General features: G+C 44.9%; 1 protein-coding gene across 9 annotated transcripts in view; it reads left to right on the top strand.

The window, feature by feature from the left end:
* LOC144798327 (nuclear receptor subfamily 2 group F member 6-like) overlaps positions 1-21,493 on the top strand; it is a 768,088-nt gene extending 746,595 nt beyond the window's left edge. For all 9 annotated transcript variants that reach the window (XM_078669149.1, XM_078669144.1, XM_078669143.1 and 6 more), the window contains 2 exons: positions 3,152-3,676; positions 17,765-21,493. In XM_078669149.1, the coding sequence (XP_078525275.1) occupies positions 3,152-3,676; positions 17,765-18,039 (800 nt within the window). In that variant the 3' untranslated portion in view covers positions 18,040-21,493. The remainder of the gene's footprint in view (positions 1-3,151; positions 3,677-17,764) is intronic.
* The last annotated feature ends 860 nt before the right edge of the window (positions 21,494-22,353 follow it).

Raw genomic sequence — 22,353 nt, 5'->3', positions numbered from 1 at the left:
CAACACTGTTCAACGAATTAGGCCGTACCCTGAATCCAGAAAAGTCAGTCTTGTATCCTTCAGAAACTATCACTTCCCTAGGGACAACCCTCAAAAGCATATCCATCTCTGGAGAGACAATTAAAACTAATGTCCTTAGCAAAGCTGATAGAAAAATTTATCTTTCAGTTCGCTTTAAATCCCTATTGGGGATGATGTCATCCTGCTTCCCCCTAGTTCCATTCCCCGGTCTAAGGATGCTTCCTCTCCAGGAGCAACTCGACAAGCAGTGGCTACAGGCAACAGGACCCTTCGATGATCTACTCACCGTCACTCCAGCCATGGTTAATGCCCTATCATGGTGGATGATTTGAAAAAATGTGTCAGTCTGTCTCTTCAACCTGAGCATACATTCTCCATTGGTCATAACTACCACTGCCTCCCTCGAAGGTTGGAGAGTATACCTTCAGGACTTGCAAGTCAATAACTGTTGGCAGAAGCCTCATCTTCTGCATATCAACTTATTGGTGCTCAAGGCAGTCCATTTTGCCTTACAGGCTTTCCTTCCAAGAATCAGGTACTCGGTGGTACCCACCTGGCTGGACAGAACAACCATAATGCACTACATCAACAAGCAAGGAGGTATTAGATCATGACTCTTCTCTCAAGCCGCAGTGCATCTGGGAGTGGGCTATTTGCAACCGAGTGTCCTTACAGCAGATCATGTACCTGGAATCCAAAACCCGATAACGGACACATTAAGTAGACAAAGGTCATCCTGTCATTAATGGGAACTCGATCAGGAAATGCTCAACAGCATCTTTCTCAAGTGGGGCAAGCCACGCGTCCACCTTTTAGCTACTACCAATCCCCCTCCCCGAAATGGCAGTTCTTTGCAAGTTGGCGTCACCATCTTGGATCTTGGGGGAATGCATTTTCGATGTTGTGGTCTAGCATCTTTGCTTACGCCTTAACCCCTTCCATGCTCATGACGAGCTCAGCTCGTCATGAGGTACACCTCTCGTGCACTCATGACGAGCTGAGCTCGTCATGAACAATGGGTTTTTGCAATCTTCAGCACACAGTGTAAATCTGCACAGCACTAAAGGTGTTAACTCCCATTCCTCTCCTCCCAAGAGTCCTCATGAAGATAAAGGTGGAACCATGCAGGATGAGTCTCATAGTCATGTCCTGGCCACACCCCTTCCTTGGGAGAAACCACACATTCAGTTTGAACTGATTCCATCTCTCTTACTGATGTCTCAGGGCCAAGTATTGCATCCGAATCCAAAATCCCTTAATTTATCGGCCTGGCTCCTGAGCACATTGAGTTCACCCATCTGAACTTATCTTCAGAACCCATCTGAGCTTATCTTCAGACTGCAGGAAAATACTATCCAGAGCCTGAGTGGAGAGTACTAATGAGACCCAACGTCTTAAGTGGAAGCGTTTTTGCCTTTGGTGCCATAAGCTAACGTACATCCACTCTCTTCCTTGCCTCAAGAGATTCTCCCTTATCTCCTGCACTTGGCAAGATCAGGATTGGCGTCCTCATCCATCAAGGCACACTTGGCATCTACCTCCTGCTTTAGGAGATCTACTTTGTCTTCTTCATGGTCCGATAGAATTGTTCAGCAATTCCTCAAAGGTCTCTTCAGGGTCTTTTCCACCAGTAAGACCTACTCCACGCTTTGGCAGCTCAAAGCTGTTCTCTCACAGCCTATAATACACCAGTTTGAACCCCGTTATAGAGCTGATCTGAAGTTAATTTCCAGGAAAGTTGCTCTCCTTAAAATCTGCCAGACGCACACGAGTGAGCGCAATTCAAACCCTCACCATTCAGGAATCTTTCCTACAATTCCCGGATGATAGAGTGGTTCTTTGTACGAACCCTAAGTTCATTCCTAAAGTCCCTTCAGACTTTCAAGTAAATGAGCCTCTCGTCCTCTGAATTTTTTGTTTCCAGCTCCTGCAACACCAGCTGAGAGCGCTTTTCATTCTTTAGACATAAAGAGATGTTTGAAATTATATTTGGAAAGGACTAAACACTTTCACAAGTCTAATAAACTCTGTGGCTTACTGCGCACCACAGAAAGGTTATCCTCTTTTTAAGTAAGGTACTTTCCATTGAATCTCCAGTACCATTCTCTATCGTCATCAAGCGGCGGGTAAACCTCTACAGGCGTTAGGGCACGCCCTGTCTACCAGAACTGTTTCTTCCTCAACTGCACTGTTTGCTGGTGTCACTCCAGGAGATCTGCTGTGCAGCTACCTGGAAGAATACGCACACCTTTGCCTGGCATTACTGCTTGGACTCTGCCGATCGCAGCGACACAGCAGTGGGTCAGGCGGTTCTGTGACATCTTATCCAGTAACTCTGAGATTTCCTTTTCTTTCGACCATCCTTTTCTAGCTTTGCACTTTTTGTTCTTTGCACTGTATTCTAGTTAGTTATGTGTGTGTGTATGTGTGTGTATATATATATATATATATGTGTACTTACTGAGTTAAGATGTTTATGTATGTTGCACATACTCGACACTTGGAAAAAATAATAATGTGCTTGATAACCGCTATCTAATCTGACTCAAGCATTTGAATCTATGAAAGTTCCAATACTGTAATAAGAAAATAAGTTAAACATGTAGCTGTATGGGAATTTCATAGATTCACATGCAATCCACCCTCCTCCACTTGGAAGCTCACCTTATTTCTCTCTGTTTTATGGGTGTATCTCCTACACTCAATGCTTTAGAAATCTGAGGTACTGGAGCTTCTCACCAGTGTGTTCTAGAGGGTAAGGCTACCTGTGTGGTTCAAATCTGTTTGGCATCTTTTTAAAACAATGGTATGTTGGAAAATTAAGGGGGGTTGCTAGTCTGTTTTACTTTGCATTGCTACTATAATATACCATGAGAATCCCATCTCGACGACAGGGAATGATTCAAGCATGTGAATCTATGAAGGATTCCAATACTGGAGAACTACAGTTATAGGTAAATGTATTTTCTTCTGTTGTTAAAGGTGGATATTACTAGCAAGTGAGACAAGCTCTGTGCAAAACAGGATTTTTAGTATTTGTTAACCATGGTCAGTTGTGCTAAGTTGTAAGAAACTTTAGGTTTGTTTTTTAATATATTAATTATTTTCAAATCTCGTTTCCCTCCCAAAGCTGTACAGAGAGGCCGAATTCCACCTTCACATGCCAGCATGAGCCCAAACCCAATACCGGGCTCGGATTACTTCAATGGGCAGCAAGTTTCAGAACTCATATCCCAGCTCCTGCGCGCCGAGCCCTACCCAGCAGCACGCTACGGCACCCAGTACACACAGCAAGGCAGCGTGATGGGCATCGACAATATTTGTGAGCTGGCAGCCCGGCTACTCTTCAGTACTGTGGAGTGGGCAAGGAACATCCCCTTCTTTCCTGACTTGTCGGTCTCAGACCAGGTGGCCTTGCTGCGCTTGAGCTGGAGCGAGCTGTTTGTCTTGAATGCGGCACAGTCGGCACTACCACTCCACATGGCGCCCTTACTGGCAGCCGCCGGCTTCCATGCCTCTCCTATGTCTGCAGACCGTGTAGTGTCTTTTATGGACCAGATTCGAATCTTTCAGGATCAGGTGGAGAAACTCAACAGATTGCAGGTGGATTCTGCTGAATACAGCTGCCTAAAAGCCATTGCACTTTTTACGCCAGGTTAGTGGAATTTTGAATTAAAATTAAGAGTGATGCCCTTAAAAAAAATAATCTACAAATTATGAATTATTTCCATGCAGTCACTAAACCATCATTGGGTAGACAAGTCACTAAAGCATCATTGGGTAAAGTCATTGTAGGTAAATGTATTGTATGATGGGGGATAAGCATTGAAATGTCATTGTCGCTGAAGCATCATTTACATTATTGGGCAATGGCATTGAAACGTCATCGTGTGAACCCTCTGCACGGAGATAGATCAATGGAACTCATTTGAGATTTCATGGTTAACCTCTGGCTTGTGGCTGGGAGGCGGGTCAGTGCTTGCTGCTGCCGTCTCTTGGAATTAAGTGCCACAGCCGCTCTGGTCGTGGAGTGAACACTGGAATGATGGTGGCAGTCGAGCACCAAGTCCGAATGTGCTGCACATTCTCTGGCAGCAGGATCAGGCTACTTTGGAAGCATCTCAGTGGGATACTCTGCAAGGTTTCTAGAGAAGTCAAATGTGGGCTTTCTTCGATTCGGGTTGCTAATTCGAAACGGCTGCTACGTTAACGAGTCTGTCGTGCAACATGAATTTGCTTCAATCGTCACCGAAACATCTTATGCCAAAGAAGCATTCGTCCTACCCTGCTTAAATTACTTTTACATCTGTTAGGATTGTCTTTATGCTGCAACTAATGCACTTCCTCAGTCAATCAGGCGTGGCATGAATACTGTCTAAACCAAAGGTTTACTTATGATCTGTTTATCATGTGAGCTCATCTGTCCAAAAGTGACACGGTAAGTATGGCAAAGTTCATTGAGTCACGCGCAGAGCTTTCTACTTCAGTCAACTTAGATCCGTTCGTCCTCTAAATATTCTTCTGGTTTACACCTGCAGATCGTTGAATATAAACCCGGTGCCACCAATCAATAGTTGCAAGAATCGCGCAATGCTAGGAGCCCCGAGAAGCACGCATGCTTCTCAACTCGTGCTCACCTTTTGCTTTAACGCTTGAAAACGTAGATGGAAATCCTGCAGCGCACCCTGGTGGCTTCTTTATAGAACTACCCGCAGCCCTGAAAAATTGAACGGCGCATAATTATTTCTTGACTCTTACCAGATCGCAGCGATTTGGAACATTGCCTCTTCGAGCCAACTTGTTCCCCTGTGGAACACGATGAGCATAGTTTTTGGTGCCACTGGAGTACAGAGCTTTCGCAAGTAGAACGGCTTTAGTCTGTCTTGACCTTTCGGATGGGTCGCGGTTGCTACTTCCTGTGCTTTTTCTTAACAGTTTAAAAGATTTTTCTTCCTACGTTGCAGTTTTTTTCCTAGCGGTTAAGCTAACCATTTCTACTCTTAACATAATTTGTACAAAATTCTGTAATATCTTGCACCATAGTCTGTCCACTGGTAACGTTCTGAAACATAGGATATTCATTGATAGTAACGGACATAGTATATATGGAACACTTCTCTTCCAGGGGATCCTCATCAATAGTCATAAGCACTGAATATTCCCGCCCACGTGCGGGACCCCGGAAACAATATAAAAATATAGATGTAAAAATGCATATATCTCGCTCCACATATATGTACGTACATATATTATTTTTCTCACACCAATGCAGCCCCTAAAATGAGGCTAAACAATGTAAAAACATGTACATGTACTGCAATTAGTAAGGAAGCAAAAACACATTAGGTCAAATATCCCTTGAACTTTGTGTTTTAATGAGCAAAAACACTCATAAATCCTGAAAATTGCAAATAAATAGACATTGTTAGCCCTCAGGCTGCATTGTAAACCAATAGCATAGAAAATGAAACCATTTTCAACAAAACTGGCACCGTGCCTTTAAGGCAGCCCTGACCCCAGGCTTCCCATCATGCCTCAGGGGTGACAGTTCGGTCAGTTGTTCTTTCCGGCTCCTTCAGTCAGGACCCTGGTGAAACAGCTCCCTTTCTTTTTGACTTTCTGTCAAAAAATATTCCAGTTTATCTACAGTTTTTGCCTTCACTCGACGTCTTTGGACTTAGGGTGTTAGTGCTACCTTTTTTAGGCTTAAAAAGGTGATTTTTTCTGTCAAAATGCCTTCCCTCTTTGACAACTGCCCTTCATGTGGAAGGAAGAAGGCCAAGGCTGACACTCATCTAGTGTGTATCCTGTGTCTGCCAGACTCTCATTCTTCAAGTTCCTGTGAACACTGTAAGGTGTTATCTAGCAGAACTCTCAAAGACAGAGAGAGAAGCCGTATTTATGGGCTCTCTGAGAGAGGAAGATCTCCCAAGAAGCAGAAAAGTCGCAGGACGCGGTCGGCGTCGAGAGGAATCCAGACTTGTTCACCATCGGCGTCGGGATCGGCGTCGAAGAGGCAGTCGGCGACGAAGAAGAAGTCTTCAGCATCGAGAGGCAAGGTACCTCCGCTACATACAGCGTCGAGGAGTAGGTCACCGTTAGAGCAGAGGAGCTCGACGGCGAACCAACCGGCGTCGAAGCAGCATCGTCATGCTGTGACGTCGAGGCACTCTCCGTCGACGCCTGGCCATCGGCGTTCGATGTCGAGACAGCCTCCGTCGACGATCAGTCATCGTTCGACGTCAAAGCAGCCCACGTCGACGACCAGTCAACGGCGTTTGACGTCGAGGCAGCCTCTGTCGGAGTCGGCCCAGCAGCACTCGACGACGAGGCGTCCTCCGTCGTCGCCTGGTCATCGGCGTTCGGCGTCGAGGCGGCCTCCGGCGACATCTGGCAAGCAGCACTCGACGTCGAGACATTCTACGTCGAGGGACAGTCATCGATACTCGAGGTCAAGGGAACATTCGACGTCGGAGTAGCGGCGCTTGCCGTCGGAGCATCCTCCGCCGTCGCCCAGACACCGGCGATCGGCGTCGAGGAGATCACGGTCGACGTCGAGAGGGCGTCAGTCATCTACATGACATCGACGTTCGACGTCGAAGCAGCCACCGTCGACTGGACAGCGGGGTTCCAGGGAACAGCGTGGCTCGAATTCAGGGCATGTCTCCCCTTCAAGAACACAGGGAAGGTCTCCTTTGAGGCAGTTGGTACAAGAGATGGATAGTCAACCCTCTGATCAGCCTCACGCCCTGGCGTCCCAGCATGAGTCCCCAAGATCAGCCTCAACTGCGGAAGTGGAACAGTCCCCAAGGCAAGTGGACCCTCCCGCCAAAAGGAAAAGGGTCTCAGGCGAAAGAAGTCGTTCGAGGTCTTCTTCTAGACAGTCTCGAGTGAGCCTGTCTTCATCCTCCTCGGCATCTCGCAGTGACAGATCTTCGGATGGAGAAGTCAACTCCTCGGACAGCGAGAGGTCCAGGCATTCGCCTGCAAGGTCGCAGCATGGGCAAGCGGATCAAACTTCTCCGACACGTTCGCCAGTGAGAGATCGCACCAAGAAGTCTCCTACTGTTCGTCTTTCCCCAAGGTGGTACAGACCTCTTCACCACTGGGCCAAGGACAAGGAAGTGGCGGACCGTTTGAGGGATTATCGAGACAGACAAGTCTCCCGCCCCAGAGAGCGGTCGCGCTCTAGAGTGCGCTCCAGTAGGAGAAGATCTAGGTCCAGGAGCACAGGTCATTCTCGTAGGTCTTCCACTTCATCGAGAACCCATTCTCACAGGAATTACTCTCCGACTCGAACAGACAGCCCACCATCGAGAATATCTCCAACTGAGGATATTTTCTCGTTTCAAGACCTATTGGGCAGGGGAGCCCTAAAGCTAGGAGTGCCTATGACCGCTCCGCAGGTCAAGACAACTGTAATCTTTGAAACCCTGCAGCACAGATCGGCACCAAAACCTTTGTTGCCGTTGGTCCCGGGCATCATGGATCCGGTGAATTAGGTCTTCCTGACTCCGGCTACGGTGAAGTCTGTCCCAGCGAGGATTCTTAAAAAATATCGCTCGCCTGAAGAGGATCCTCTGTTCCTCAAGTCAGACCCACCACCAGATTCAGTAATCATTGCGGCGGCTAAAAAATCCAGTGCGGTGGCCTCCTCATCCACGGTACCGCCGGATAAGGACAGCAAGTTGCAAGACTCATGGGGTAGAAGAGTGTGCAACACCTCAGCCTCTTTCCTCAAGGTCTCCAATGTGGAAGCTCTACTGGGCAGATACGATAGATCTCTGTGGAACTCGCTTCAGAAGTTTTCAGGAAAGCTTCCTCCGTAAGATAGAAAGGACTTTGAAGAAATTCTGATGGAGGGCAGTCAGGTCTCCAATCAGATTATAGGGGCTGTAGCAGATGGAGCTACTCTGGCTGCGCATGGATATGCGCATGGGATCAGAGCGAGGAGATCCTCATGGTTGCGCCTGACAGCCTTAAAACCTGAGGCTCAAGCCAGAATCCTGAACCTTCCTTTTTCGGGCACATCTCTCTTTGGGGCGAGTGCTGATGAGGAGATGCAACGGATGAAAATGGAGTTAGACACCCTTAAAGCCGTGGGGCTTGAAAAGAAAAAGGAGTTTCGGAAGAAGTTCCGCTCGGACAACAAGGGCTCTTCGAAGCAGAGGGTTCAAACCCCTCACTGGCAGAAGGGTCAGAACCAGCAAGGCCAACAAAAATCACAATATAAAGGCAAGCGCAATTCCAAAGGAGGTGGGAATCAACGCCAAGGCAACAACTTCAATAAATCCCAGCAGAAGCAATGCGTCTTTACTTCCCCCAGCGCCGTTGTCCACTCCAGTGGGGGGAAGCATTGCACATCACAGGACAGAGTGGCAGGCCATTACAAGAGATCAATGGGTGTTGTCTACGCTGCAGAATGGGTACTGTCTTCGTTTTCATCGTCTACCTCCATCCGTTCCTCCGATGCCAATGTCAAGCCTCCAGCTACAACTGCAAAAGAAAGAAGTAGCGACACTCCTCGAAAAATCAGCCGTCGAGAAGGTGCCGGTGGCTCAAAGGGGGAAAGGAGTCTATTCAAGGTATTTTCTGGTCAGAAAAAAGGGCCAGAAGGCAGAATACAGGCCCATTCTGGACTTGAGAACACTCAATCTATATATCGGAAAAGAAAAGTTTCGCATGTTGGCTCGTCATCAAATATATCCACATCTCATGAAGGGGGATTGGATGTGTTCGCTGGACCTTCAAGATGCATACTTTCATGTTCCAATACGACTCAATCACAGGAGATTCCTTCGGTTCCGGGTGGGGACCTCCCACTACCAGTTCAAAGTCCTCCCGTTTGGGTTGAAGTCGGCCCCCCGGGTGTTCACGAAGTGTGTCGCAGTGGTGGCGGCAGCTCTACGCCGCAGGGGGGGGTCTTCGTATACCCATACCTAGACCATTGGCTGTTGAAAGGTCCTTCCCCAGACAACGTAAGGAATCAATTCCAGACCTACATAGAACTCTGTCAGCGGCTAGGCCTACATGTCAACTACAGCAAATCTGTCTCCCAACCCACTCAGAAGATTCACTTCCTAGGAGCTCTGCTAGACTCCGAAGTAGGAAAAGTGATTCCTTCGGAGGAGAGACAGTTTTCTATAACGCTAAAGTGCCAGCAAGTTCTTCGCAGCAGGACTCAGAAAGTGCGGAAAATAGCCTCCCTCCTAGGGTCGATGGCGTCATGCATTTTCTTGGTACCGAATGCAAGACTTCGGATGCGTCCTTTTCAGAAGGATCTGGAGGACAAATGGGACCAACAATCAGCTCGCTGGGACGATCAGAATACTTTGTCTGAGGTAGCGCGAGTTTCCATTCTGTGGTGGACAAAGAAACAGAACATGCAGGTGGGAGTTCTCTTCCATCAACCTCTTCCTGCACAAACGATAATCACAGATGCGTCTCTACAAGGCTGGGGAGCGCACATGGGCCCTCTCCAAGTGCAGGGTCTGTGGTCTTCCAAAGAGAGCACCTACCACATCAACTTCTTGGAATTGAGCAGTCCACCTGGCCCTCAAAGCGTTCCTTCCCTCGCTTCAGGAGACAGCGGTTCTAGTACAAACGGACAACACCACTACGATGTACTACTTGAACAAGCAGGGAGGCACACGCTCAAGGACTCTCTCACTGGAAGCCCAGCGCATCTGGCATTGGCTTCTGGCTCGCAAGTTGTCCGTTCAAGCAGTCCATCTCCCAGGAGAACAGAATGTGAGGGCGGACGCTCTAAGTCGGCACTTCGAGGACAAAGAGGACTGGGTTCTCAACGACGAATTGTTAGAAGACATATTCCAGTCTTGGGGTCGTCCTTCCATAGACCTCTTCGCGGACGACGAAAACACCAAATGCCCAAGCTTCGCCTCAAGGTTCTACCGACCAGGAACGAGAGGGAATGCTCTTTTGATCGACTGGTCAGGGGAATTTGTGTACGCCTTTCCACCCCTTCCGCTGATCCCGAAGGTGGTGAGCAAGCTGAACCACTCGTGCACAACAATGATCCTGATTGCCCCCGACTGGCCGAGACAATGGTGGTACACGGACCTACTTCACCTGTCAGTGTCTCCTCACAAGAGGCTTCCATGCAGGCCGGACCTGTTATCGAAGATGAACGGGAGGATTCACCATCCCAACCTTCCGTCACTGAGCTTGGCAGCATGGCTCCTGAGGTCATTCAATACGGCCATCTAGGACTGCCGCAGGACTGCATATCCATTCTGAAGGAAGCACAACGGCCTTCCACAAGACATTCTTACGCATGCAAGTGGAAGCGGTTTTATATGTGGTGTATGCAGAATGGGCATAATCCTGTGAAGGGTCAGGAAGAAACAGTTCTTCCATACCTGTTGTACCTGGCTGAGGCAGGGTTGCAGTTCAATTCCATTAAGGTGCATTTAGCTGCTATAGCAGCTTATAGGCGATCACCTTCACAAACTTCTTTTTTTCAGTTGCCAGCGGTAAAAGATTTCCTGCAGGGTCTGAAAAAGGTGTACCCTCCAGTACGTCCTCCTTCTCCTCCCTGGGAGCTGAACCTAATACTATCAAAGTTGTTGGGTCCTCCTTTTGAGCCCATTCATAAAGCTACTTTACAGCATATTTCCTGGAAAGCGGCTTTTTTTTGGTAGCGATTACGTCAGCTCGTAGGGTGAGCGAGATACAGACTCTCTGTACCAATGAACCGTATGCAGTATTTCATTTGAATAGTGGTGCTGAGAACGCACCCTTCTTTCCTGCCGAAAGTGGTATCAGATTTTCATGTCAATCAGTCGATTTCTCTGCCCACTTTCTTTCCCAATCCCTCTACTCCAGCTGAGAGGGCTTTGCATTCTTTGGACCTGAAAAGCGTTTTAAAATTCTATCTGGACAGGTCCAAATCTATTAGTCATTCTGATCATTTATTTGTCAACTATGGATCGATCAGAACTGGGCATGCAGCGTCGAAACGTTCCATTTCAAGATGGATTGTTTCGTGTATCAAACTTGCTTACCAATTGACGCAAAAACCTCTGGGTTTTTCCCCTAAAGCGCATTCCACAAGAGGTAGAGCTGCGACGGCGGCTTTCCTGCATAATGTGCCAATGTCTGAGATTTGTAAAGCGGCGACCTGGAGGTCTGTCCATACATTTACCAGACATTACTGTCTAGATTCTGACACGAGAGCAGATACCCAGGTGGGCCAGGCCTCCCTGAGGAATCTGTTTAACAGCTGAGTTTTCTTAGCTGGTATGATTTAGTTGGGTCATGTACTTCTCATTTACCTGCAGGGGGTTGATGGGCTTGCTATTCTATTCAGTGCTTATGACTATTGATGAGGATCCCCTGGAAGAGAAGGATAAGTTACTTACCTGTAATCCTAGTTCTCTTCCAGGGGTATCCTCATCAAAGTCAAAAGCAACCCACCCTCCTCCCCAGGTAAATGAGATTCGGTACTATTACAATCTTATGGTTGAGCCCTATCTTCAGGGTTATGCAAAGAACAACTGACCTAACTGTCACCCCTGAGGCATGATGGGAAGCCTGGGGTCAGGGCTGCCTTAAAGGCACGGTGTCAGTTTTTGTGGGAAGAGGTGTGGCGCCGCGGCTAGGGCAACTGACTCCGGAATCTGGGGATCACGGTTCGATCCCCGGCACCGGCGGCAGATTAGCCCAGCACCATGTGACTCTGGGCAATAGCTTGCTTAATCTTCCCAACGGCCCCAAGCGCCTAGAGACCCTTACGGGTGATTGTGCGCTTTACAAATGTGGATTATTATTATTATTATTGTTGAAAATGGTTTCATTTTCTATGCTATTGGTTTACAATGCAGCCTGAGGGCTAACAATGTCTATTTATTTGCAATTTTCAGGATTTATGAGTGTTTTTACTCATTAAAACACAAAGTTCAAGGGATATTTGACCTAATGTGTTTTTTGTTTCCTTACTAATTGCAGTACATGTACATGCTTTTACATTGTTTAGCCTCAGTTTAGGGGCTGCATTGGTGTGAGAAAAATAATATATGTACGTACATATATGTGGAGCGAGATATATGTGTTTTTACATATATATTTTTTATATTGTTTCCGGGGTCCCGCACGTGGGCGGGAATATTCAGTGCTTATGACTTTGATGAGGATACCCCTGGAAGAGAACTAGGATTACAGGTAAGTAACTTATCCTTCCAGGCCACACATTAGTATGTGAAATGTATTTTATACAAATATGAATTCTGGCATTCTCATATGCAATGGCCACCTGTATAACCTATGCATGCTAGCCTTTGTTTCCCCCCAATTTGCGATTGTACTCCTAAAACAGCACAATCCACTCACACCAGAGCAATGAATAATCCAATGGTCAACTGTGCAAGGCTGGACAAAGGAAGACGAGTAGTTTGATGGTCCGAATGTAAAGCAAAGCTGAAAATGCGCTCTTTTGCTTCAATGAAACAAACCGGTTCTCTTTTTGTTGGTCTGGCAGATGCCGGTTAGCCACAGGTCTTTTCCAAATGAGCAAATACTAGTACAGTATCAACTGAAAAGGTATTATACTTTCATGACAGATTATACAAGATCCATAAAGGAATCACTCCTAAATAAAGTGTCAGAAGTGTCGTGAGACTGTGATATTCCTAGTGGTCGTAACAAAGAAGGTAGAGAGACCTGGAATGGTGAACAGTACGCCACATGAAGAAGAGCAGAAATTTCAAACACCCAGTCTCCACACTGACCATTGCAACAGGTGTATCGCTCTAGGGAGGGCGTGCACATTTGGAGAATTTCCATTAATCAGAGGGTGTATGATACAGGAAGAAGCAGAACTCCAAACTGTGTACTTAGCACTAAAGGTCTTTGAGATATGTAACTGGCAAAGTAGTGCAAATACAGACAAACAATATCACGATTAACTTTCTCCAGCAATGCATCTATCATAGTCCCCTTATTGCTTTATCCACATTGTTGAGCTGAAAGTTGTGCAGTACCTTTCATAAGCAGTGCAGGGCACATCGTAGCCTCTCAGGGTTTCAAATAAAGTCTCCTTAGAAGCTTTCTCTATACTGTGAGCCAGAAACACTTTGTTTTCCTTGCTGTCCTTGGGCCTTACCTTCACCTGTTGAGTGTTCACAAGAGTGATGGCAGAGGTTGTTGCCAAACTTTGGCGGTTGGAAGTTCCTATATTTCCATACTTAAATGACCGACTGACTGCTAACGGTGTGCGCGCTGGGAGGAATAGACCTCTGGATGATGGTGGAACCCTTAACATTGTTGAGTGTCACCATAAATATGACAAAGTCTTGTCTGATTTCCTCACAGAGGCATCCAAGTACAGCGATCCTGGATGCGGCGAGGTGCCTTTACCCCACCTCAGCGAGTCCTGAACATGAAGGCTATGATACAATGTTTCAGTCACTCCTCAATCTCGTTGAGGATTGCTCGGGGTTATTGGTCTCTAGGCCCTGTGCACGTGTGGGTTCTCTAATAAAACCTGAAATACCAGTGGGCTCAGCATCAAGGCTCCCTCTATTGAGGTCTAGAAAGAAACTGCCCAAGATCTACAGGGTGGCTGACCTCTCGCAATTTATCCTACTGTACACTGCTGTCTTTTCCCCCCTCAAAAGTGACAGCGGTGATGGGCGTATCACTACTAAGTTTATTGTGGGTGTCATTTGGGGGAGGTGGCTATCCGATTTTCCTAGTCTCCAGCAGAGAGCCAGCTCTGCACTGACTTAATGGAGCTTCGGGCAATTTGTTTGGCCATGGAGGCTTTCGACAAATCCATCAAGGGAAAACTGGTGCAGGTTTTCACAGATAGCTCCACCACCATGTGGAACGGCAACAAGCAGGGCATAATGCGCTTCTAAGCTCTGTAGTAAAAAGCTTTACATCTCTAGGTCTGGCTGGAGTAGCAGAACAACTTTTTAGTGGCCAGCCCCCTGCCTCGGTCACTAAATTCCAGAGTGGACAAATTGGGCAGATGTCACCTAGCAGATCATTAGTGGCAACTGCATTCAAAGGTTGTGTGCGGCATGTTTAATTGGTGGAGTATACTGACTGACCTATTTCTTACTGTCTGACGCACAGTGTCAGTGGTTTAGCAAATTGGAGCTTCCATGAGAAAAAGTATTCGGGAATGAGTGTAAATGTAATGAGGACTTGTGTATGACTTCCCGCAACTAACTCTCCTGCCCGAGTTCTGAAGAAGATCAAGAACAGTTTGGCCCAGCTCATCCTAATTGTCCCAGGCTGGGCCAAGAGAGTGCGTTACCAGAACTTGTGAGCATGAGCATCTGTCCAATCGGGCTACCATTTCGAGAGAATGTCCTATCTCAGCAACAGGGCAAGGTCCTTCATCCAAACCCCCTGTAGCTTGCACCTTCATGTATGAAGATTTAGCGACTGCAACTTAGTGCATTTGAGTTACCATCTGAGGTTGTAGATGTCATCCTTGCTGCCAGACGCTGGCCTATGAACTCCATTAATGCTTGGACAAGTGTGTTACCTTAAGTTCTCTTCCAAGGGATCCTCATCAATAGTGATAAGCACTAGAATATTCCCGCCCATGCGCGGGACCCCAGAAACACACTTATATATGTGCCACACATATATATATCTCCATATATATATACATATGAAAATAAGCAAATGCAGCCTCATACACATCAGAGCTGAACAATGCTGTAAGGAATTCCCAACATAACATGAAATTATGCATTGGAAATAGGGAAAAACAACAATAAAACATGTTTTGAAACCGTTTTAATGCTCAGCAGTAAGCAGAAAACTCTCATAAAGGACTGAAAGCATAGAAAGCTCCCAGGCTGCATTACAAACACACAGTCTAGAAAGACTGAAAAGCTAACTCATAGCACCATAGAGATAAACTGACACGTGCCTTTAAGGCACTCATGACCCCCAGCTTCCCATCATGCCTCAGGGGTGACAGGTCAGTTGTTCTTTCCGGCTCCTTCAGGAAGGATCCTGGTGACACAGCTCAATTTCTTTCTGATTTTAGTCAGAAATAACCTTTATTTTTCACAACTTTTTTACCTTACTTCGACGTTTGCCACCTTGTTAAGTAAGGAACTGTCCTTTTTTGGTAGTTTTAGGCATTTTTTACATCTCAAAATGCCATCTCTTTTTGACTCCTGTTCAAGAGGAAGGTCTCCTTGTTTGAATCACCAGTTGCAATGCGATTTATTAAAGGTTTGACACCTGTTCCCTGCCAAACAGTTTGTGATGCCCGAATGAGACCTTAGCTTGGTTTTGACATTTATTTGTACACCCTTCGACTCAATGCACAGTTATTCATAGCGTCTCCTAACTCTGAACACTATTTTCATCATTGAAATTTCTTGGCTTTTCTTGCTTGAGTAAATCGCAAGCACGTTTGAAAAACTCTGATGCCACCTTTTACAGCTGTGCAAAAGGAGAAGAGAAATGGCAGTTGCAGTGTATCACAGGATGAGCCAGCAAAGAAAAAAAGAGCTTCTCTCCACAGTGTCTAGAATGGCGAGCCTTCTAACCGGATATGCAGCTCCAGATTCCCACCTCTCTAAGAAGAATCTCCTCCTCTTCATGATCGAAGATTCGAGGACTGTGTCAGGTCGCCCAGCTCTCTACCTTTCAGAGTTTACTTGTTATTTTATCTTTTCATGAGTTTATAGACCGGGTAGCTCAAAAACTGAATTGAGATGTCAGTTATTTTCTAGACTCGAAAGACCCCCTATGGTTGCTCTTGTGGCAGATATTCTTGAACTCACTATGCATAACTTTCTGGCACTTATTTCTACCAAGCCTGTTGACCGCTGTCTTATGGAAAAAATAAAAGGCCTCCAGAATTGTATCCTCTTAAGAGCAATATCATCTGCTAATTCATTGATATTGTCTGCCCGACAGAATTGCTTTAATGCCCCTGGATCATCATTCTCCACTCAACGAAGAAAGTAGAACAGTAGACTCTGTTGGAAAGAGAGTATGTACAACTTTAGCCACACCTGAGGGTTGCAAGTTCCACCACACTTCTAAGCTTTATGGTGCTTAGAAGTGTTCTTGACCAGGTTCCTGAGGAGGATCAAAAGATGTCCTTCAAGAGACTATGATCATACTAGGCCAGATCATCAATGCATCCAAGGAATCTGCTGATTTGGCAGCATGGGACATCTGTTATGGCAAGGCATCTCTTTAATACGCAGTTCCCGGCTTAGACTTGCACCGTTAACTCAGGAGCAGCAAAAATTCCTGGTCAGTTTGTGGATCTGTTCTCCCTGGTTCTCATGCTGATGACGAGTTCCAGAACGGAGATTTCTTTAAATCTGTTGGTTTAGAAAGCAGAAGGGAGTTCAAAAGGTTTGTTTTAAGGGTTATCGGTGACCCCTGTTTACTCTTGGTAAAGACACCAGCAATTACAATGATGAGAGTAACTGTCGCAAAACCTGTGTTTTTTTTCCAGTACAAAATTCTCAGACAAGCAGGGGCTCCCAACAACTTCTCACAGATGTAGGTTTCTCAGCGAAACTGTGACTCCTTCTCTCTGCCACCTTCGTTGATTGCTCTGGTGGGGAGACCTTTGCAACCATTTCACCGCTGGGTGCTAAATATTGTCAAATCGTTTACGAAACCAGATTGGGTACTTTCTTGTCTGCAAAGCGACAAAAGATGTGTACATATCTGCATTTGAAGGATCGACTCGAGAGATAAGGTTCATTCTTATGAAAGTTACAGAAGAAGAAGTGAAATTATTAAATTATTACTGTTTATTCTTTGTGTCCCTCCTGGATCTCAAATGAGTGAAAAGAGTGATATTTGGAATTCTGTCTCTCCATCAGTTTTGTCCCCCTCTTAAAAGAGGAGGTTGAATGGCAACAGTAGACCTGCAAGATGCATACTGCCACATCTACGAGCCTCAGAGTGGCACACTCATTGTCAATTTTGTGTCCTTCTTTTTGGTCAGGTCAGCCTCCAGGATCTTTCTCAGATGTATGTCAGAAAAGTGGAATCATTTGCCTTCCATACTTGGACGACTGACATCAGCAGGACATGGAGAATATCCTAGCCATTGTCTGGTAGCTTAGTTTCCACATTAACTTTTCTAAACCATTCGTCAATCAGTGCAGACTACACTGTACCTTGGAGCCATGATAGACATGCTCCTAACAAGTGTTTACTTCGGAAAAATGACTATAATCTTTACGCACAAAAATTATTTGTCTGAAATAAGCAGAAGCTCCATCAGTCATGCCCATATCATCCCACCTGGGCAGCATAGCTTCCTGCATTTTTCTAGTTCCCAATTCCAGAGTGCATATGGGCAATTAGATACCTTTCTTTCTTGTTCAAAGTTCGGACTCTGTCTTTCCTGCAAGAACTAATCACAACAGAAAATTTTATTGGCGATTTTGTGACTTTAGAAACCAGCCGTGCTTTATTTACAAAACATTTACCACTTGTTATGACTTTGTAGCCGTTTCCGCCCTGATCTTGAATTGAGCCTCTGGTTACCACAACTGCTCTCTTGTATCACCCCCATTTATTTTTCCACTGTTGCAGAGAGGAAGAATATCTTGGCTGTAGGGGCGAGAGACTGCCTACTAATAGTTGGTAACTCCTAGATCGCTTGGAATGGCTGCTAGCTATATTTCTGCCATGGATGTCTTTATTTGTAGAATTTTATAGCAAATGTGTAATTTATTTTCTTTCAAATCACGTTCATCCACCTTTTGTTTTACAGATGCTTGCGGTCTTACAGATCCTGTACATGTGGAGAGTTTGCAGGAGAAAGCTCAAGTTGCCCTCACGGAGTATGTTCGTGCCCAGTATCCTTCTCAGCCCCAGCGCTTTGGACGCCTATTGCTGCGACTCCCCGCACTACGAGCTGTACCAGCTGCTTTAATCTCCCAACTTTTCTTCATGAGACTTGTTGGCAAGACACCGATTGAAACACTGATCAGGGATATGTTGCTGTCTGGCAGCTCTTTTAACTGGCCATATGCAGCAAGCCAGTAGTAGTTCCTTGGGGGATACATGTGAAATGTTTGCCATATCTGGAATTTCATTGTTGATGGCCTGTAAGTGACTTTCTGTCTAGGAGAATGTAAAAAAAAAATACAATGCCAAACTTGTTATAGGATTCCAGGAGCTGCTGTGAAGCGAACCTTTCTTCGAAGAGGGAGTCGCTGCAATTTGCATTGGACTTAATTCCTTCTCCCATACTTGTAGATCTTTTCATCCTTTACGGTCTGAGTACCAATGTCGGAACCTTCTTAGGTTGGAGGCCATGTTTCATTATGGAACTCGTTTGATGTGGTATTTGCCAAACTGTTCTTGGATGGGCTGATTTACACCCGTCTGTTCGATCCTCCAACTACAAAACTAATTGTGCACATCTGTCTGGGTTTTCCTGTTAGACAGCCTAGGCTGATCATAGTTGAAGAAAACGATAAAACTGTCAATGTACAAAGGATCCTGAAGCAATTAGAAGGCTTGGAATCTGATGACCTGCAATCCTTCAGAATTCAGTTGGACTTCGAGAAACCATAGTAAACCGGATGAAATCTGTGTACCACGTGTTCTAAACTCTACTCTTGCAGATTTCTTGTTCAGAAAGACACCGGGTGTAGTGCCTGAGGAGGATTAAGCTATACCTTAAAACACCTTCTTGAGCTTGGTGGGACTAAAACTGGAGGGCGGTCCAAAGGTGCATGGCTAGTTATTCTGGCATTCTGTTAAGGCTGCATACTTGCCTTTGTCTGGACGCTTGTTAGAATTGACTGTCAGACTAGTCTAGATAGCGGTACATTTTAAGTCCTGGCGAGATGGCCCCTGAAACCTTGATGTGTAAAAGCACTATTTCATGACACTGCGAGGAAGTCACAGCCTTGGTGGTAAGGGAGCAAAAGTAAGAGTTTATATTGGACCCACCTTCCCCTTATTGGGGTCACGTTTCCTGAGGGATCTAGCCTGTTCTTTCTATGCCCAGGTTAACTCGCCCTGTTATCTGAAGCTGACTTTAAACTTCACAGGCACTTACTGCTGAGGTTAAGAGTATGTGGGGTTTTAATCGTCGCACTGCTAAAAGGTGAAAGAGACCGCTATAGAAAGGAGTTCCAAAAATTGCTACTCATGTGGGAATCATTTAAACATTGTGCTCTGAAGCATCTGTTGAGATTTACTATGTTTGGAAAAGAGTCTCCAGGTACTTTATAAAGCGAAAAAGACTTAGGCTTTCCTTCCTGAGGAAAAAGTTGTTTGATAGGGGTGGATCTCATTAATTAGAGGTGCTGCTGTATGGAAGCCGCAGGTTTGACATACTTAGCAAGTTACAACTGGCCCATTGGGGGAGCCCTATCATGGTTACGCATAAATGTAGCCCTTGCCATAAAAAGCAAGTTTTCATCCCAGAAGCCTTTTGTTGTTTGAGGAAATTTTGTCCATCACAAAAATCTCATTTGCTTTTGTCAGCTTTCTTGAGCACCCGTTATGGGTCCTATATTGGCAGCCCATTATAAATGACCGTAGCAGAGTTTCTTATGCATGGGTGAAAATAATGCATCCTTTTCAAACCTCACCAGACGCACAGCACTGAGATATTATATTTCACCCCCACCCAAGATAGCACGTCGCAGAAAGGCCCCTAGCAGCAGTATGTCAGATAAATGTAGTTTAGCCTGCTGAGCAAGGCAGTGGCCAGGCAGCACTTCTTCCTTCTTGTTCTCTCGTGACTTAAGTTTGAGTGTACATGTTTATCTTATAGAAATGCATTTTCAGAATTTCTATATTACTATTGACTTCCTTCCAATTTGTTTTGTGTACAGCGTAAAGACCAGAATTTATAAATGAAAAAGTATATAGCCTAAATGCAATGCAGTGTAGATAAGTCCGTTCTACTGGAGGCTGTAAATTGGAAATCTGAGTGCAGAATTTTATAGTAGGTCTTATACTGCACAAAACCGCACTTCATGTGTAGAAAACGTTACTGTATCTGACAGAGTGGAGAAATTAATAGAATTCAGGCACGTTGTATTTTTTTTTTTTTTTTGAAAGGAGGTTGTTTGTTACTGGACTAAAATACTTGTCTCATGGTGAAAGCTGCTATGTTCATTTCTAGAGGGGACCTGTGCAAATATGAGCCAGGTCTGTCGTGTTAGAGAGTTGATGCGTGTCATTTCAATGTTTTGAGTGGAGTGAAATGGGCTGGCTTACATCTGCTTTAGTCAGAAAATACCTCCATAAATAACCTTAATTTACATGTTCATTTATCCAGGTAGAAAGAGTATGCCTTTAAGGTGCTCAGACTTGACAAGTAACGTAAAGGGACTTTATAGGTAAAGTTCCTAGTCATTAGGTATGCTTTCTATACCGTATTTGACCACCAGCACTATGGATTGAAGAGGTTAAATCTTTTCTTTTGATGATAGTAGATCAAGAACTACTCCCTGAATTCTAGTATGGTACGTCTCCAAAGGTAGAAAAGACTGGTGAGAGAACAGAATGAGGCGGAATTTACTGACGCTGAGCTTTGAATTCACTAAGTAAGCTGTCCACTTTAACTTGATTCACAAGCACAAAAATGTCTGCCTTCACTTGCATCATTTATATTTCGTTGTCCCTGGCTAATTTGAAGCATTTAAATCAATTTCAAGGTTCTTAAAAAAAAAAAAAAGTTGGTTTGCATGCATTACCTGCATGCGTCACAGTTACATTAACAAAGTACATTTCAGCCCATAGACATGACTAGTAACGGCAGCATTGATGTTTTATGGCATTGCCATAATCCGCATGATTCATTCATTTGTGACAAACAGCACCAGTTTCTTCTCTACCACAGTTCTTTGTTTGAACAGCTTCGGATCCAAATGTGATCCTGTTAATATCCCTTTTATATCGATAGATTTCATTTCTGAAAGGTTACTTTGGATCCAGACTATTAACCTCGAACTGGATATTTACTTGCAAAGAAATCGATGATTAAAATGTCACCAAATTGCAATGTTCTTGCCTGTAGATTATGCGTTACAAATGTCTCCTGCCTAGGTCTAAACCTGTCCTTTTCATTCTCCATATTAGACAATGTCATCGCTTCTCAGGGTTATTGACTTTGCTAAACAGAGTGAGGTGATACAGGATGTAAAGGTAGAACTTGAAATTGTAGACGCTTATTGAAGTATTGTATTTAGTGACTCTTGCTCCGATTAATGCACCCATCCTCTTCAGATGAACTGAAGACATTTCTGATCTAGAAAATAGTTTACATGGTTGCCACTGCATTGCAGAAGACAGAGTGAGTTCCTGCAGCATTGAAAGCTGCAAAGATAATAGAAATTGAAGAAAGTGGTGTTTTTTTTTGTTTTACATACCTGATTGAATGTCTTACAATCAACCACTGTGCTAATGCCAAAAACAGTTTGACGGGGTATAGCCAAAGATTAAGCATAGTAATAAAACCTTGTTTTTACACCTGCTAGTGACTCCCTTGTGTTTGGGAATGCTGATGTGGTCTAAAACCCAGCATGTCCAGGGACAAAGACTCCATCGCAGATTATTTTTTGTGTGCATTAACCGGCATGTTGAGATGGACGGGAAAAAAAGACATAAAAAAACAAATTGCTATGGAGGATACTCTGAGAACGTTTGGATGCTAGATGTTAACTTTGTCGCAGGACAATGCCTCAAAGATTGGGGAAATATTGAAAACCCCATGCTACACAAGTTTCCCTTGGGATGATCACAAGCTTTGCTTGCCAAGTGATTACATAGATGATGATGTTTGTGTGTAATCATGCATCTTTGTGCAAGAAAATAAAATGTAAAAACCATGTATGTTGGGCACACTGTCAAGCAGAGCCCTCAAGGGGTGTATGAGGAAAAATATCAAAACACTGAAAGATGTCAATATGGAATAGGGGCACAGAACCATTGATTATGATTGATTTGGATAAGGAGGCTCAGAGCTAACCTTCTGAAGCAGAGAGACCCGTTCCTAGAGATAAAAATTCTTGAAGAACTCAATGAACCTTCTTGAAAGAGGGAGCTCCAAAGGATTGATTTTTCAGATCAACCCCAAAAATAATTTAGTCTTAAAACTATAAATAGTTAGAATGAATGAGAAAATGGAGGATACGCTGATGAACAGAAACTGATCACCGTGTGGTACAACATCCACCATCAAAACCTAACACTTTTTATTTTGATGGTCGATTTAGCGAAACCGAAGTTTACTTATGAGGAGGCAATTTTGTAATTGCAAAGAAGTAGAGCACAGTTATTTCCACCACTGAAACACCACCTCCAATCCTCAAAATACAGATTCACAAGGAGGCA

Source organism: Lissotriton helveticus, chromosome 12 (assembly GCF_964261635.1).
Source record: "Lissotriton helveticus chromosome 12, aLisHel1.1, whole genome shotgun sequence".
Taxonomy (NCBI): domain Eukaryota; kingdom Metazoa; phylum Chordata; class Amphibia; order Caudata; family Salamandridae; genus Lissotriton; species Lissotriton helveticus.
Note: the sequence above shows the minus strand (reverse complement) of the source record. Positions and strands in the feature narration are given on the sequence as shown.